The 17,575-nt window shown below is 41.8% G+C and overlaps 2 protein-coding genes across 2 annotated transcripts; one reads left to right on the forward strand and one right to left on the reverse strand.

The window, feature by feature from the left end:
• Positions 1–209: 209 nt before the first annotated feature.
• On the forward strand, positions 210–7,412 carry zbtb42 (zinc finger and BTB domain containing 42). Its single transcript, XM_061062499.1, has 2 exons — positions 210–384; positions 1,732–7,412. The coding sequence occupies exon 2, from the start codon at positions 1,746–1,748 to the stop codon at positions 3,339–3,341; it is 1,596 nt and encodes a 531-aa protein (XP_060918482.1). The 5' UTR covers positions 210–384; positions 1,732–1,745; the 3' UTR covers positions 3,342–7,412.
• A 5,224-nt stretch (positions 7,413–12,636) lies between these two features.
• Positions 12,637–15,541, reverse strand: siva1 (SIVA1, apoptosis-inducing factor). Its single transcript, XM_061063220.1, has 4 exons — positions 15,331–15,541; positions 14,779–14,967; positions 13,316–13,469; positions 12,637–12,869 (listed from the first exon to the last, which is right to left on the reverse strand). Exons 1-4 carry the CDS (start codon positions 15,449–15,451, stop codon positions 12,821–12,823), a joined length of 513 nt encoding a protein of 170 aa, XP_060919203.1. The 5' UTR covers positions 15,452–15,541; the 3' UTR covers positions 12,637–12,820.
• Between the last annotated feature and the right edge of the window lie 2,034 nt (positions 15,542–17,575).

Below are 17,575 nucleotides of genomic sequence, written 5' to 3' on the forward strand. Positions count from 1 at the left end.
TTTGTGTCTTAAAGTTAGTATTGTCAGTAATCTACCCATCCCCTTCCTGTAAAACTTCGGGATTTACTACAGTGTGAGTCCCTTCCTCTTTCCTGGGACAGTTGTTTCAGTAAAGAGCCAATTGCTGCTCCCAGTGTACTTTGCTACTTGCTGCCGCTGTGTGAATTCACGCAGTAGTACAGAAGTTATTGTGGCGCTGCGGTATCGCGAGACTTGTGCCATTATCAACCTGCTTGACACACAGCAGCGCCGAGTGCAGCCTGCCTTGCCAGGGTCGGACTGAAGCTCAAGAAACGACAAGGAGAAGCGAACATCTGGCCGAACATCATGAAAGGACAGCGGGACTTGTAGCGAGAAAGACGACGATACCGAAGGGGAATAAATGTAAGTGGAGTGTTTTTCTCTTGGTTTTCAAACGGAGGAAGCTAAAGTTAAAGAGTGTCCCCCTCGCCGCTTCGTTCAGCGCAGTTGGCTTTTGCTGTGAGTTCCTCTGCTGTTTAAAAGGCTCCCAGCAATGCGTTTCCCAACACGGACATGGAGCTCGGTTTACTGCGCCTTTCTCTCTCCTGCCTCCGTATCACACTTTTGTATCCTTCTTTTGCAAACACAACTAATGCGCGCAAAATGATACTCCAGCACGCTGTTCTCGGCAGCTATCTAACTTTAATATCAATTTCACGTTCGTTTTTTTTCTCTCCTTCCAACCTGCTTTTCTGCGCGAACCAGCCCCATAGAAACGGATATCTCACAGTTGTACGCGTGCCTCATGAGTGCGTAAAGGGGCCACGAAGCGTTTAATTTTTTTTTATCCCCGGGTGTCGCCTGCAGTTTTTCCTTCGCTGACATATGACGCTATTAAAAAAAAAAAAAAGTTTTGAAATTTCGTGCCATCTTGAGACATTTATAAATCAATCTTTCTATTTATTTATTTTTACAAGTTGTGTGTCTGGTTTTAGCCCAGAGTTAACATATGGCATAGAGGGGAGCACAGCTGGAGGTAGCGTTTCCATTGCGGTGATGTCAGAGCAGCTGACTCCACAGCTTGCAGTGTAATTAGCAAACAGAGCACCAGTTTACTCACTCTGCACAGGGCTTATTTTTTTTCTTCACGTTAGCCTCCTTCCTCCATGGACGGCTGGAATCACTCCCAATCCCACTTCTTGCGTGTTTTGTGAACGGTGCTCCTTTTTTTTTTTTTTTTTTTTTTTTTGTGCGTGTGGGAACGCGCCGCTGCTTCACTTTTCGCAACAACAAAAAAATTGGGAGCTCGAGGAGAAGTGTAGAGACTGCCTTGCTCCACACAGGAATACTTTGGATCATTTGGAGTGTATCCGTTTACTCTGCGATACATGGGTGGGTGAGCGCAGCGCAGCGTATCCTGCACCACTGGAAAGAATGGAGGATTTGTGTTCTCAAGTTGGATAAAGTTATTGATGCAGACCTAGGCTCTCTAGGCTATGTAAAAAAAAAAATGTGGACGAAAGTTTAGAAATAAGTATTTATTTGATGCACTTGTATTTGGGGACCTAACAGATTTCAGAGATTATATGATTGCTCTTCCTCATTCTTTTAAATAACTCGTGTAATTCGGCAAAAGTTTAAACTCAAATCCACTCTTCTCTCGCGGTTGCCTGGCGCTTTTCTCTGATATGTGACCGCAGCCTTGCTCTGCCCTGTTAATGGCTTCATTTCGTTTATCGAGTATCCTGTTTTTCCTGTTTTTTTCGTCAGGTTATGAAGGAAGAATGGAGTTCCCAGACCATAGCCGCCAGTTGCTGCAGTGTCTGAGTCAGCAGCGTCACCAAGGTTTCCTCTGTGACTGCACTGTTCTTGTCGGGGAAGCTCGATTCAAAGCGCACAGAGCCGTGCTGGCCTCCTGCAGCATGTACTTCCATCTCTTCTACAGGGACCAGCTGGACAAAAGGGACGTTGTGCATCTCAACAGTGACATTGTGACAGCCCCGGCTTTCAGTCTGCTCCTTGAATTTATGTATGAGGGGAAGTTGGAATTCAGCACTCTCCCGGTGGAGGATGTCCTGGCAGCAGCCAGTTACCTCCACATGTATGATATTGTGAAAGTGTGCAAAGGAAAGCTAAAAGATAAGGAGTTCTCCCCTCTGGATGAAAAGATGAGCGAGGGTTTGGGTCTCAGCTGTCTGGACAGGGAAAACTCCTCAGATGGCGAGCTGCACAGTAAGCAGCTCATCCGGCGACAGCCCCACACACAGTCTCATGGGCTTCATCGGCCCCCCCTGGCAGGAGAATTTGACACGGACAACAGCGAAGTCAGGCTGGCTGTCACAGATTGTGATAGGTCTACACAGAGCAGGCAGAAGGCAAACGGTCACTCTGGCAGGTCCCCGGACCTTGTAGGTGTCAATTATGTGTCAGCGGAGGCCGAGCCCTGCGTCCAAACAGCTGGAAAAACAAAAGCTGATGTCAGTAGTTCCACCGTATCACTGTCCCAGAGGTCCCGGGCTTCAGATGACATGGACTGTGCACTGGATTTGTCTTTCAAGCCTCTGTCTAGTAGAGATCCCTTACACCCCTCCTATGTCTCGGGACAGCTGGCCCTCGACAGCCAGCAGCAGGGCACTGAGCCACTTGTTAAAGACGAACACGACTTGCTGTCAGAGCAGGAGGACAGTGAGCCGATGAGCCCTGAGAGCCAGCGCTTTGGGAATAGTGCCAGGAGCTCGGTGGTGACAGGGTTCGCTGCCCTCTTCCCAGGCAACAACGGCTCCACAGCCGCCCTGCTCTCCCAGGAGGAGGACCTGATGGACGAGGAGGGGGAGGCCTGCAGGGGGAGGGAGGGCGCCCCCGGCAGGGAGCTGGAGGAGAGGAGGGGGAGGCTGCTGGGGGACAGCGAAGAGGAGGAAGAGGATGACTTGGCCTCCTCAGACATCTCGACCTCCAGCGGGGTGCTCCTGCCCCCGGGCCAACAGGTGTGTGTGTGTCCCCTCTGCAGCAAAGTCTTCCCCAGCCCCCACGTGCTGCAACTGCACCTCAGCTCCCACTTCCGCGAGAAGGACGGCGCACGCTCCAAGCTGTCCCCAGACGGCTCAGTCCCAACGTGCATGCAGTGCAACAAGACCTTCTCCTGCATGTACACGCTGAAACGCCACGAGCGCACACACTCTGGCGAGAAGCCATACACCTGTGGCCAGTGTGGCAAGAGCTTCCAGTACTCCCATAACTTGAGTCGGCACGCTGTAGTTCACACACGTGAGAAGCCTCACGCTTGTAAGTGGTGCGAAAGGCGCTTCACCCAATCCGGGGACCTATACCGCCACATCAGGAAGTTTCACTGTGGCCTTGTCAAGACTCTCGCCATTGGATAAATAAAAACACCTCTCACCAGTGCCACAACATAAGACAGAATGTCTTTTCATACACTGAATTCTACTACTGAACAGTTTCCTTATGAGTACACACATTTTTCAGTTTGTTGGAGACATATCATTTGGATTCTACCCTATGTGGCATTTGTCAAGTTAAAAAAAAAATGTAGCAACTGTACAAACTGGAGCCGTTTTCTGTGCGTACAAGTGGCCACAGGTTGTTTGGATAAACATGGCCGCTGTGAAACTCATGCTGGATCTGTGTGGACGGAAGATGAACAAATCAGACGATGCACTTGTTTGTTTCTGTCTATTCGTGTCAATCTGTTGGGAGTTTATTAGAGGAGTGTATCTGCTGAAAGAAAAAGAAAAAAAAAATGCTATGTTCAAACCCTATGGGGGCAAAATGCTGAAAGCTAATGCTAAAATATGTTAATACAATCTTCAGAGTGAGTGACACTTTAATTTGTGCACATGGGAGATCAGAACCGTCCGCAAGTAGCAATATATGATTTTTTTTTAATCTCCTATATTATTATTATTATTATTGTTATTAATATTATTATTTATTTTGGAGATTTTGTTTAGTCCTTAACAAGTAAACTGTCACGAGGCAGTAAAACTAATGAAGTTTGACTACTGGAAGTATCTTTTTTTTTTTTTCTTCATGGAAGTAGAAGTTTTATTTGGTTGAAATGAAGTTCTAAGTTGTTTATAAAAGAGGACAAGCAGACCATCACATCACCACATTTCGTCTTGCCTTGGGGTGTGTTGCTAGGCTCTTCAGTTGCTAATGTTAGTGAGCACATGTTGACAGAATGGCCTTGTAATTGCTACTTTTAAAAGAAGTTGTCTAATCAGAGGAGGGGTGGAGAGTGGTTAAGAGCTAATGCCTGTTATGCTGGTGCCTACTGAAAACACTTCATTTACTTAAACAAGAATGAGATGTACAGACTTGCCTTCTGGTCAGAATCAGTACGTTTTCAGGCCTTATTTAATAAAAAAAAACAAAAAAAACTGGAAAACCCTCCACATATCAGGATGAAACAAAGGTAGTTGTTTATTCTGGAGTGAGTGGCCTTAAATTCGTTTCAAGAATGTGATCAAATTGCTAACCAAACTCTTGTCAATAAAGCTTATTATTGACTTGTTTGAGTTAAATGTTCATCTTTGTCAGTAAATGACCTCGTTAACACATGGAATGATTTCGAGGGCACACTGACACAGTGTTTAGGGCAGATCCTCAGCAGGCAAGGACGGAAAATACAGGTGGATAAATAGCGCCGTTTGTTCATTTAGCCGTGCTCCTCGTGCCATTCAGATAAACCCACTGACCTTCCTTTTCTTTGAATTAACTCCACATTATATCTTCTTACTGTATGTTTTACTGCTGATGAAGCTGGGGCCTTGGGCGACGCTCTCTTTGCAAGAATCTTTCGGCATCCAGTGGATTTTGTTGTGTCTGTCTACACATGGATGCTACATTTATTCTTAAACAAGGGCGTAGCGTTGGAGTTCCTGATGTTTTTGTCTCATCTGTCCTGAGAAGACTTGATCAGATTTATTTATTAGTTTGACTTGGTTCAGGTTTTTACAGTAGGTGTAGTCTTTATTTGTATAAGCTTGAAAGACCTCACGTCTTGCCTAGCGATCTTGGTACTCATTAACTGGTATTGGGGCTCATTTTCTCTGTGCAAATCGAGTTACTGTAATCACATTTTAATGTACCGTGTAGAGATCTCTGGAGGTTTCAAGATTTGTCACATGGATCATAGAGAAGCACTTGTTTTTTTTTTTAGCATGCATATAGTTTAAACACTATTGTCTAGGCTGCTATTTCTTACTGTATGTATATTTAATGTAAATATATAATCTATTTATCAAACTGTTCATTTTTTTCCCCGTGTCAACGTGGAGAGAGTCAGGTGTCTTATTATCGCTGCAGTCTCTTAAAAGTGTTGCATCCTTCACAGGAAGTTTGGTTCCCTTTTTCATGTTGAAGACAACTCGATCAGACCCAGAACAAATCAGAACATTTAACACCGCTGTGACCGCTGTTCTCCCACAGGAGACAGTTGTTCACAGGCACAGCCTCACTGATACAGCACCGGCTACCTATAGAAACCAGACAATACAGGCATTGTGAGTGCCACCCCCAGCCCCCCGCCCCCACCAGTCCCAGGTAGTTCTCAAGGGATCATTGTGTGTCTCCCTCCGAGCTGCAGGGAGAAAAGGCAGCAGCGTTTTTTTTTCTCTTTGCACTTTTTCTGTATTGAATCGAGCCGTTGGAATGTGAGAAATGTATTTTGCAAAAAAAAAAGGAGAACAAGGACACTGTAAACAGGTGTATTGTTTGGAGGCTTCAAAGAACAGACTCCCCTCCCTCCATATCCCAGCATGTAGTAGATAAACACTCCATTGTTCCTCTACATGGAGGAGCTGCCACGTTGATTTGATTGCACATCTATCAAGAGAATATCACAGTTATTGGAGTATTGTTTTTCCACGCGAGACTGGTAATAACATGCCTGTAAACGGTGGAGAAGAGGTCAGATTTACCTGTCCATTTCAACATAGACACCCTGAGGTGTATTTACTCTTTCAGGACACATGAATCAATTCATTTGCATGTATGTATTCTAGAATGTTCTTGATCAAGAAGCCTTAGTGGAGAAGGAATCGAACCATTTCCCTCTGAAAAACTGGGATCTGTTTTCACTCTCCTCTGGCTCGAGTGAATGCAGCTCGTGCAAATTTGAACAAGAAATTTGGCTGCCTGATCACTTGCACAAACACTCCTGTTGTCCACAAGTTTAATCACTTCTGTTAGTCGTCAGATCAAATAGGTATATTTCCGATGTAGACCTGTTAATATTGTATATTTGAATCAGAACACACTGGAATGTAGATTTTGTCACTATTTCATTTTTTTAAGGAACATTTGTATCGTGGTGCAAAATGAACTGCTTGGTTTTCTAATGTACATGTGTACAGAGGTAGAAAAAACTAACAAAAATGTGATTTTTTTTTAATTTTTTTTTTCCCCTTTTTATTGTTTGAAGTCTTTATTTATACCTCCAGGATGATAACCAAATGTGCCTTGTAGACACACAGATAAGTGTTGCATCTGGAGAAACCCTTTTTCTATATTGTACATTTTTGCCCTAATCTGCGGCGGTAACCTTCAAATCATAGCAGCAGTGGTCACCCACTGATTTTTTTTTTTTTTTTCTATAATTTCAAAATATACATCAAGACAAACTAAAAGTCTGTTCATTTCTGCTGCTTTGCGAGAGATTACTTTCACATTTTGAGATTGATTTGACTTTTTTTTGTTTCTGTGAATATGTTTCTTTTTAATGGCTGTGTTCAACTGAAGACAAGCGTTTTTTTTTCTTCTTCTGATTTGGCTTTTTAGAAGTCAATACTACTGGGAACTAACAAGTCAGCTCCTTTAGTTAATGTCACTGTTGAATGTGAAACACTGAGATGTTTGATTGTTGAATGGAAACAGTGCTACTCTTGATGGAGGGCTATGTTTGCCTGACTCATGCTGTATGACGTTTAAAAAAGGACTTCACTGATACTGGAACTTTGTCCTCTGCAGGTTGCAACTGTGAAATTGTGTATAATCATGAGAAATATTTATTATTGCATTTGCTACTTGTGCAACATTTGACTTTCTCAGTTTTAATTTGGATAAAAAAAAAAAGCTTCTCAATGTCAAACGGAAACTCTTTTTAATAGAACTTGTAGAAGTGCCATTAGAATTTAATATAATTTTTTAAAATAAGAAATGTATATTTTATAGTAATGAATTACTTCAGTGTTAGGGGGTAGAGATTAGAGGACAATCCTTATGCAGAATTGACATTGCTTAGATATGGAGGCGATTTCATTTGATCTATAAATGTATGTGCATTTTCTTTGTTTTGCGCTTCTGGAGTGTGCCTATGTGTGTGTGTGCGTGTGTGTGTGTGTGTGTGTGTGTGTGCGTGCTGTGGAAATGTGACAATCTTGATTTAGGTCTTTCTTAAGATTATGCATAGAATTAAAATGGAACAACTTTCACGCATTGTGTGGACTTCATTTATTCTTCACTGGGTTTCATAATCATCGATCAGCCATAATGTTATGCAATTAAGCAATCCAACACAACAGCTCCACCAATAAAATCTACTTTTACAAAGCTTTACATTTTTACTTTTTAGCTGCCATGTTCAAACGGTGGGTGGTGGTGGTATACTGGAGTAAATGATATTGAAAAGTGTTCCTAATATTTTCCCACTCCGTTCACATACATGAGGGGAGAAAACTATTTGGAACACTTTGAGGCTTGATCTGGACTGGATGAAGCCCAGTTGACTTTGGATCAAGCTTCAAATTGACCATGACCTGGATGCCTGAGAACCTACAGACATATCTGGAACCCCTTTTTCTTAAGAATGAATCACAGTACACCACCCACTATGACTATATGAGGGAGAATTATCAGCTTTCTGACCATGTCAACAAAAACTGAGAATATAGACATTTCTAAAAGTAGAATTGATTGCATTAGATTGTGTAGGTGGTCATAATTTTAGATCTGTGTGTATCACTTTTAAGACCTAAAGCTTCAATTTACAGTCATACGTTAAAAAAAAAAAAAAAAAAAAAAGTTAAACTCTGGTATGCTATAATTTAAGAACAGCCCTTCTCTGACTCACAGCAGCAACAATCAGTGTGTGTTTGTGTGAAGAACTGTAATGTGTACACTGACAACAGCAAGTGATAAAACTGCAGGTCTAACAGGCCTTCTCCCTCTGAAACCATAAACTGAGCTCAAGGACGCAGCAGCTTCATGATTGTCTCCCATTGTTTCTGACCTGTTGCCATTACTCTGCACAGGAGATAAACCTCGGACAACAAAGCCAGTTGACCGAATGTGTTTATTACTCAAACTGAGCCAAAACACACATGTATTTGTCAGTACAAACACACACACACACACACACACACACACACACACACACACTCCAAATGTGTGTCATGCCAATTCAGTGGACAGTTTCAATGGCGAGAACTTTTAATTATTCCCCGGCTGCACCATGAAAGAAATCCAGCTGCTCTGCTACGTGATCCCAATGGGGATATACTCAGGTTCCCACCAACCCTCCCCCAGTCCCAGCTCACTCATTCTGGGAACAACATATAGACAAGGGCTGCAGCCCACCCCCCGCCCCACATCCATCCCACCTCCACCCCCACAGGCCCCCAAAACCACGGCCCCAAACCTCAGCCTCATCCCCACACTCTATTGTGTGCGTGGGTAGTAGCTCAGCCAGGCTATTGTCTGGCCCAGCTCCCCAGCAAGTACTTTATGCTCAGTCGACACAGCGGCGCTAGCCAGGCAGCTCCAACATAAAGAAAACAATGTCTTCCCAAGATCATTCATAAACACCCCGAGCAGTCCCGGCTGGCTCACAGTAAATAAGGGCCCTCCCTCTGCAATGCTGTGGCCACCAAACACTGTAAACATCACCAGCAGCAGGCCTCAGAGCACTTGCTGGCACCAACTTCTCACATCTGCCTGATGCAGAGCTTAGACTGCCCCATTGTGTGTGCATGAGTGTGTGTGTGTGTGTTTGATTCTTATGGGCCCAAAACCTTCACATGGAAAGTAGGGGCCATGTGATAGGGCTTAGCGGCAGGGTGACGAGCCGGGATATGTGCTGTGTAACTCGATGGTGTAATAAAACATTCCTCTCTTCGAGGCTCAAAGCCCGGCTCATTTGGCTGCGAGTGGCTTTGTGTGTGTGCGTTTGTGTGTGTGTGTGTGGTTTAGAGGTACTTGAGAGAAGTTGAGAGGAAAGTTGTAAGTGTCCACCAGCTCAACAAGGCCAGCGGTGGGAGCCCTTGACCTCTGAAGGGACGGACTGCCAGGGACAGCTGGTGTGGCCTCTGTTTATTTATTTATTTCTTAACAAAAGACAGGTGGTCACACTTGAAAAGGGCACACAAACACAGTCACACATGCACTTGTGTGCAGACAATGCACACACACACACACCAACACGGGCAGATTTATTTTTCTCTCTCTCACCTGCATATGGTTATCATCCACTTAATTGTGGAGGAGCCATTGTTTTGACTTTCAGGAAATCCAAACAACATTGTTCCCTAGAGTAAAAAAAAAAGGTAGTTCTAATTAAGAATATAAAAGTCTGGATTTAAACAATCTTAATAAGTGAGTATTATTGCCAACATGGAGTGCTACAAACATTTAAAAGCAACATTTAAAGCCTCAATCTGAACTGTGTACACAACATGCATACTGCCACAAGTGCATAAATACATATCAACTAGTGCCCTCACACTGGGTTTGCCTTTTTTGGAGTGGCTCGCCCTGACAGTGCCAAGACACTGTGTCCTTGATCCACTGTACAGCTGTCACTTACTCACACTCGTTGACGCATATTTATAGCAGCAGCATCACTGGGCCCACCGCCGCTCGCCACACTCAGACCACAGCTGGTCCCCGAAAGAATGGGTGAAAGACAAAGCCACGTGCTCCCGCTGGCCGGCTGCAGTTGGTCCTGTCTGCAGCGCCGTGGGTGATTATGTGGCCCCCTTTCTCCGCGCTGCAGACACCCAGCCACACATGGAGCATGCCGGAGAGAAGGAGAGGTGGGTGGAGGGTTTGGGGGAGAGAACAGTGACCCTCAGATGCGATGAAAATCTGGACAGCTCTTGTTTTTGAAGACAGATAAAGCCATGACATCATCGTTTTATAGAACGGGAGAGAGCAGCCTTCTATTTAATAAGTGCAAGTCATGCTTGAACATTTTCTGTAATGTGCTATATCTGGACTTGTCTTTAAAAAAAAAAGAATTGGGAGAGGAAGAAAGACATGGAAGGCCCGCATATATCACTGAGACTATTTGCTAAGACTGGAGGCAATAAGTGACATAAAAATGATGAAATTCTTGATGATTCATGTATTGTTTTGGACAACAATCTTTTCCTACGTGTAATGCATTACAATCCCTTCCTTCTAAATGAAAATTGTACTAAATAAAGGTCTGATGCAATGATGGATCAGAGGAAGTGTCTGGAAACAACTGGATCATAAAGAGTCATTTGTAGGTCAAAGACAGCTTTCGATATCTGTGCATCACTTTGACTTTTAACTCCTAACAGTGTTACTCATCTGACGAAGACAAACTCATCTCAGATGGCATCGAGAACTTTTATGGAAGAAAGGATGCTCCACCTGACACTGGTCAAGACTGTAGAATAGATCTGACAACTCAAGGGCCAAGTTGTTTTAATTTCTGTACCTGTTCATATATTTGTGTCCATGATAACACTTAGAAGGGTCATTAAGCATTAATGAATCTAAAGTGTATTTAAAGTGATATGCTCACTAACATGTTGCTTCCACCTACTCAAAAAGAAAAGTTGCTTTTAGGCTTCATAGAAATCTGGGGGTCAAAGATCATTGTCTACATTTTGATTCGTATTTTCAATTGGTGCAAGAGAAATAAAGACCACTTTAAAAATACCCATTGTTTTAATTCAGGAGCTCTTTATTGATGACCAAATGATGACTTCATTATAAAGGAATTAATTGCGCAACAAAAAAAAAGAAGAAAAATAAAAAAAATAATAATCTCACAGCCAAAAGGTAACATATTGTTGTATTGTTCTCAATCGTGCAGTTCAAGTTTAATCCATAAGACATCTAGCCCTGATTGAATTTTTTTTTTTTTTACAGATGTTTTGCCTCTTCCAACACTTCAACCAACTCCAGATGCCTTTGAGAATTAAACTTTGAATCATCTTTTAACGTTTTAAAACATATTTTTTTAGGATAAGCTAACATTTGAGATTTTCCTCTCCATTAATGTCTTTTACCATTAGTTAGGCTATATATATATATTTTTTTTTTAAAGTAGTTGCAGATTAATTTTCCAGCTATTGACTTATCATTCCAGCTCTATTTTTTTTTTATAAGAATAAACTTTTAACTTGTTCAAAACTATTTCAAGCGTTTATGTCCAGCTTTGACTTTCTTAAAGTCTCATCAAGAATGGTGCAGACAGCCCGACACCCGGCTTGCCAGCAGCTGTCTGTTCACTGAGCCAGAAATCAAGCGCTGCCCCCGGACACCAACTGCAGAGCTCCCCAAAGAGTGGAGCCACAACTGGCCCGCTGAGCAGGGGATGTGACTCAACAGCTCATAGGCGCATTTGCAATAAGCTCCGGGAAATGCACTCATCCAAGCTAATATCTATAAGACCATGTCATGTGATTGATTTTCTACAAAGCAGTGCGGAGGACTTCTTCCACCAAGAACAATTACTCACGGCGCACAATACCTGACCCTGACACCGGTCGTCATCAGTGACGAGCCACAGCCAAGACAAAGTGATGACCGCAGCTCAAGGTCACGTCCGGCAGGGATAATTGTTGCCAGATTGTCTGCTGCAGAGGTCTGCTTCTCTTCAGCCTCTGGGGCTTCTTGTTTTAATAAATAGATCTGAGAACAAGTCGGTCCAGAAAGGCTGGACTGGAATTTCAATTTTAGAACCAAATAAAGACAAAACTCAAGTATTTAAAGTGAAATGTTGAAAGTCTTCCTCTTTCGTATGAAAAAAAGGAAGTTTGTGTTATACCTTGAATGTGGCCCAATCTGAGGGGAACTTGTCCTTTGAATAAGTCTTTGAAGTGTCGCCATCTGCTGACAGATCTACAACACATGACAAGTTTTATAAACTGTAAAGCCCAGATTTTAGTTCAAAAATGTGATTATTTAAAAACTACTTTATACAAAAAACATGTTGTGACTAACCAGCTGTATCCTGTTTTCTTGGGGTTTTGTATTGTAATTTTTAAATATATATATTTTTTCAATGTATTTTAAAAGCTCATCCAGGGGGGCTACGGTGGCCTGGTAGTTGGTGTGCATGCCCGATGTGCGAAGACTGGTCTTCCAGGTGGGCAGCCCGGGTTCGAATTCGACCTGTGGCTTCTTTCCCGCCTGTAATTACCCAATTTCTCTTTTTCAAACTCTAGCCACTGTCCTCTCCAATAAAATGCACAAAAAGCCTGAGAGTAAATCTTCAAAAAAAAACACAAGCTCATTTGGGATAGGCCTCATAATTAACTTAAACTAGAAATGCTGTGTTGTTTGCTTTTCTGTTCCGCATACTTGCCCATATATAAATGAATTAATAAAAAAAACAGCCTTCTCATTGATCAAAATTATAGATACTGTATTATGAAAGATGTTCTAAAGAGATGACCTCAGTTCATTGTGTATAAAAGTGTTCAAGTTTATTTCAGTTCTAGATAATGCAGTACATATATACAAGGAAAGATGTCGATTACATAAAACATGTCACAATAAAATGCAGTCTTAGTTATCTCATGTAAGGCAGATATATATTTGTTCAAACAAACTCCCGATCCTTCTTCAGTCTCTCTCTCTCTCTCTATGTCGAGCAGCTGCAGCATATAACTTCGTCATATCTTCCGCTGTAACTGTGGAGCAAAGGAAAGATTATATTACAGTTATTAACATCAATTCAGCAAAACTTTTATCATCCCTGTGGGACATTTCTGGTGCAAAATTAAAAAAGATGAAACTAAACATGCAAAAAGAAGACTTCAGTAGTCGATGTTGAGCCACCAACCCAATGAGTAATGGCCAGCCTGCTCTTCTACCTATGAGCTACAAGATGATGTGAAAAGAAAGTCAAGCATTCTCTAGGTTCAAAAATATATTACACAAACCAGTGGACTGTAACCCCTTTAGGGAACAGGGTCAAATAACACCCTAACTCAAAACACAAGTGGGAAAAAATAGAACATAACCAATGTTGTAATTAAGAAGAAATAATAGTCAGTGCAAATAAAACACAACACAATTCCCCAACAACGGTTGATACCAAGATCTTGACAATGTATCAGACCAGAGCTAAACTTACTCTATGATGGTGCAGACAGAGCAGCAGAGGTTGGAGCAGCTGGAGCACTGTCGGGTGCAGGAGGAGCAGCTTCGACGCTCACATTGGGAGCATGGTGTCAGAGAGCCCTGGTTCTTGAGACACACACCGCAGCCTGTGGTAGTCACTGCTGCACCTAGACAGAGAGCAAACATCCAAACAGCACACTCTGGATGAGCTTTTATCAAAAGAACCCAATTTTAAAAAGTAACTAGGCTAATTATCCATATCTTTGACAAACCTGACACCTGCTGGTGACAAGCATGAACTGAACTAACAAGCTGATTTTGTCCGCTGAGTAAAGTGACTTCTTTGGCTTTGAGCTGTCCCTAATAAAGCAATCACTGTACACCATGTATATTACATGACCACATAGTATTCAGAATACGTTTGTCAGGGATTCAACTGCACAAAACTATTAACATCTGCATGAAAAGGTTTGAATACGACATGTGACGACGCTCAACACTTTCTCTTACCACCTTCAGAGCAAACAGTCGCTACTTGCAACACAAAAATGGAGCAGCAGAAAGCGAGGGGAGTTTGTCCTTGAGTTTGTGGATCTAAGTGGTGGTTATACAGGTAAAAAAAAAAAAAAGTTCAAAACATTCTGCACATATACTTAGGCTGTTAATACATTAGCAGCCCGCACAGGCATTATGCATGTGTGGGGAAACACTGCTCATGGATCACCAAGACTGGCACATTACTTCAGAGTAAAAATAGGAATAGCAGATAAATGTGAAGAATCACCCCCCTCATTCATGCTTTAGTTGCAATTAAAAAGTATTTGTTACTAAAAAAAAAAATGATATTCGCATGCCGTTGTGAAAGTACCACGAGAAGGCATTTAATTATGCTACTTAGGATGCCTATGCTTTACTTTAGCTTCAGATGAATTTCAAAAATACCCTTTACTACAGAAAAGGAACCAAAACAGTAACTAACACATCCTTACATTTATATATTGGCTTATTTGCATTTTACTATGATTTGATTTTTTTTTTTGCAAATGTCAAATTTAGACGGAAAAATCCAAGAGTCAAAATAACATTATTAATGGTCGTTGTGCAAGTATATTTACATTTTTAGGCTCTCAGAGATCCTAGGAACTCCAACAAATCATTGGTTGTGTGTGCATGTTTTGTAGCGTCCAGCTTCTTCATGAGGTTAAAGATTATACTAACCAAGTCACAAGTTCAGCCACGTCACTACTCCTCTTCCCACAGCAGAGGTCAATGTTCTCACACATTTGGACTTTGTTTATTGTTTTAGTATCGACCCTGCTGAGTTTTCAGTGTCTACTCCACATTATCAGTGTCTGTCACCAAAATGTATTATTGGGGTTCAAGTGACCTTCTGCAGTGTGACACCCACAAACATGTGGCTTCTGTTTTTGTCGTTTTGGGTTTTATTTTAGCCATCCTTTCACCTTTCAGGCTTACCTTGAGCAGCATTCCCTCTGGTCAGTCTCCCATCGTGTCCAATCAGTGTCTGTCCTCTTAGTAAGGCCTGGCTGTATGCAGGTGTTTCTACTTGTCCTGTGGGCTGCGGGTCATTATTCCTCTCCTCCCCAGGCCAGATTTTTCCCATCACTGCCTTGGCCCCATTGAAGAGCAAGTTCTTAGTCTTTTCTGTGAAGGAAAAAAAAAACACCCACCTGTAAAGAAAGTTACACATGTCCAATTCAGCTGACCCTCGTTTGTGACCTTTAGGTTTTCATTTACAGAAACACAGATAGTCTGAGTGTACTCCTTGTTGTATCTCACAGGCCAGCGAGCAGTAATGTTTCAATAGTGTTTTTATCTAGACGCTCTATTAATGACATGTTATCACCTGTATGCATATTCTCGTTTCGGAATTGGTAACATATGAATGTCTGCAATGTGCAAAAAAAAGCGACAAACGGAATGGATTTATCGTAGTTTGCATCAGAAGACCGACGGAGCTAACATAAGCTAACACTGAAACACATCGATGTAACTGCATGTACTCACCGTGGATTTCTCGCTTATATTTGTCACCACAAACGCCGTAATTATTCAGCTCCTGTTGTCCGATGTGTATTTTGTATTGGGAGGAAAATGTTTGCTGAAAAGGACAAGCTCGTTTAGGCATTTTAGCTTTAAAAAGTTCTGGGGTGGCTCTCGCTGACTTCACTTGTTTGTTGCGGGAAAATTGCAAGTGACGCAGGAAGGAGCCAATGACACACGCCCTTTATTGTCACGTGAAATATTAGAGCCAATCAGCTTCTTCTTGTTCTATTTCGCTCAGTGTTTTGGCGGATCGCAAACAATTTAAAGGTAGGCTACTTACCGCCACCTAAGGGACCAAGAGTGTGTAACATCACGTCATTTACCTGCCAACCTTATGTTATATCCTTATATCCCCTCTACTCCTCCATCTGTGCCCAATATTACTCCCATATTTCACTCAAACCCTGTAGCTTTGACCTCCTTCTCTCCAGCTGCATACTACTACAATTATTATATTATATTTTATTTTATTTAAAATGTATTTAACCAGGAGTGATATTATATGTTCTACATTTCAATTAAGGGCCACTCTCCTCCTTTTCAACAAGTTTAAATAATCCTCAGAGCTCCCCAAAACATGTCTTGGAAGTTTTTTGTGTTTTGCATAATACGTGATCTTTAATTCCACATATGTCACACTTGTCACTGTTACTTTTCCCAGTATAAACATTGTATCATTGTACCCAGAATGATCCACCCTAAGTCTCATTATCATGATTTCCTCCCTTCTCTTCCTTTCTTTACAGCTCTTTTTTACAACTGATTTTAGTTTTTTTGTACAACCCCCTGCACCAAAACACCAAGTCAAGTTCCTTGTATGTGTAAATGTACTTTGCAATAAACACAGATTCTGATTCTGAATTGTGCTATCCTTTTTTCCAGTGCCCCTTTTGCTAGTTAGCCAGCACAATAATTGTGTGTAGGCACCCAACAAAACTGTACATCTATACCACCCATGTGAAGTCTTAGTAAACTATGATGAAGTTTCTATTAGTAAAACCTCTCTGATAATGTTTGTTGACTGTATACTTTGCAAGATATAGCTATTGAGTCTGTGCATACCACCATCCTATCTGGCCTGACCGTAACAGTAACATCCTTACTCATTCTTTGATTTGTCTGTATAGAATCAAGGTATTAGCAATAAATGTCCCTCAGGTTTGAACTCCCACTTCATTTATCCTCCATTCTCTTTCCATTTCTAGGACACTCATAACTACCTTTGCCTCGGGGTACAACCACCGTGGTACACTATAACTGGAGTGGACTGGGTGAACTCCCAGGCCTCCATTCCATGTGTTTTTGCACATACATTCCTTGTCCACCCAAACCCACGCCTCTGCAACCTAGAATACTCCCAACAACTATCTTTGTTTCAGGGTTTTCTTCTCTGCTTCCTTCAAGCTTGACCCAAAATGCAGAAGTAAGTTTTTCACTCCTTAGCTAGGTGTCTTGTCAGCTTACTGCATTAATGTGTCCTAATAGCTCCTGGGTATACATGTAATGCTCTATACTGTAGTATGTCTACTTTCTGCAATGGTGCTCCATATACAATACATCCATAATGTTGATCTCATAGGTGGCCTATGTATGTCCACTAATGCCTGTTTGTCTGCACCGCAATAACATCCAGCCAACGTGCATAAAAATTACAACTTTTTTTACATTTAGTTTGCAAGTGTTTTATATATGTTTTCCATGTATATTTACTATCTAGCCATAGCCACAGATGTTTAAATTCATACAATATCTCCATATAATGTGCTCATTAGTTGACTTGTGCACATCATATAGCATGATTTGCTCGTTGACAGCCTGAACCCCCATTCATATGACCATTTCTCTACTTTCTTTATTGCTTTCCTGATGTTGTCTGTCACTTGTGACACATTCCTTCCCCTCATCCATATGACACCATGGACTGCATACAATGCTGCTTTAATACATCTATCTAGGTTTGCAAATACATAATGTATCACAATTTCAAACAAAACAGGGCCGATTACACTTCCCTGTGGGATGCCATTGTCCATACCTCAAAATCCCTTGACAAATCTGCTCCATCTTTGACTTGTATTTTCACTTCCTGTCAAAAAAAAATCATTATCCAGTTATACATCCTACCCCCAATACCCATTTTAACTTGATAAGTAACCCTAAGCCCTTTCTATGTCAAAAAATACAATTGCCATTAGCTCTGTCATTT

Source organism: Labrus mixtus, chromosome 18, assembly GCF_963584025.1.
Source record: "Labrus mixtus chromosome 18, fLabMix1.1, whole genome shotgun sequence".
Classification (NCBI taxonomy): Eukaryota; Metazoa; Chordata; class Actinopteri; order Labriformes; family Labridae; genus Labrus; species Labrus mixtus.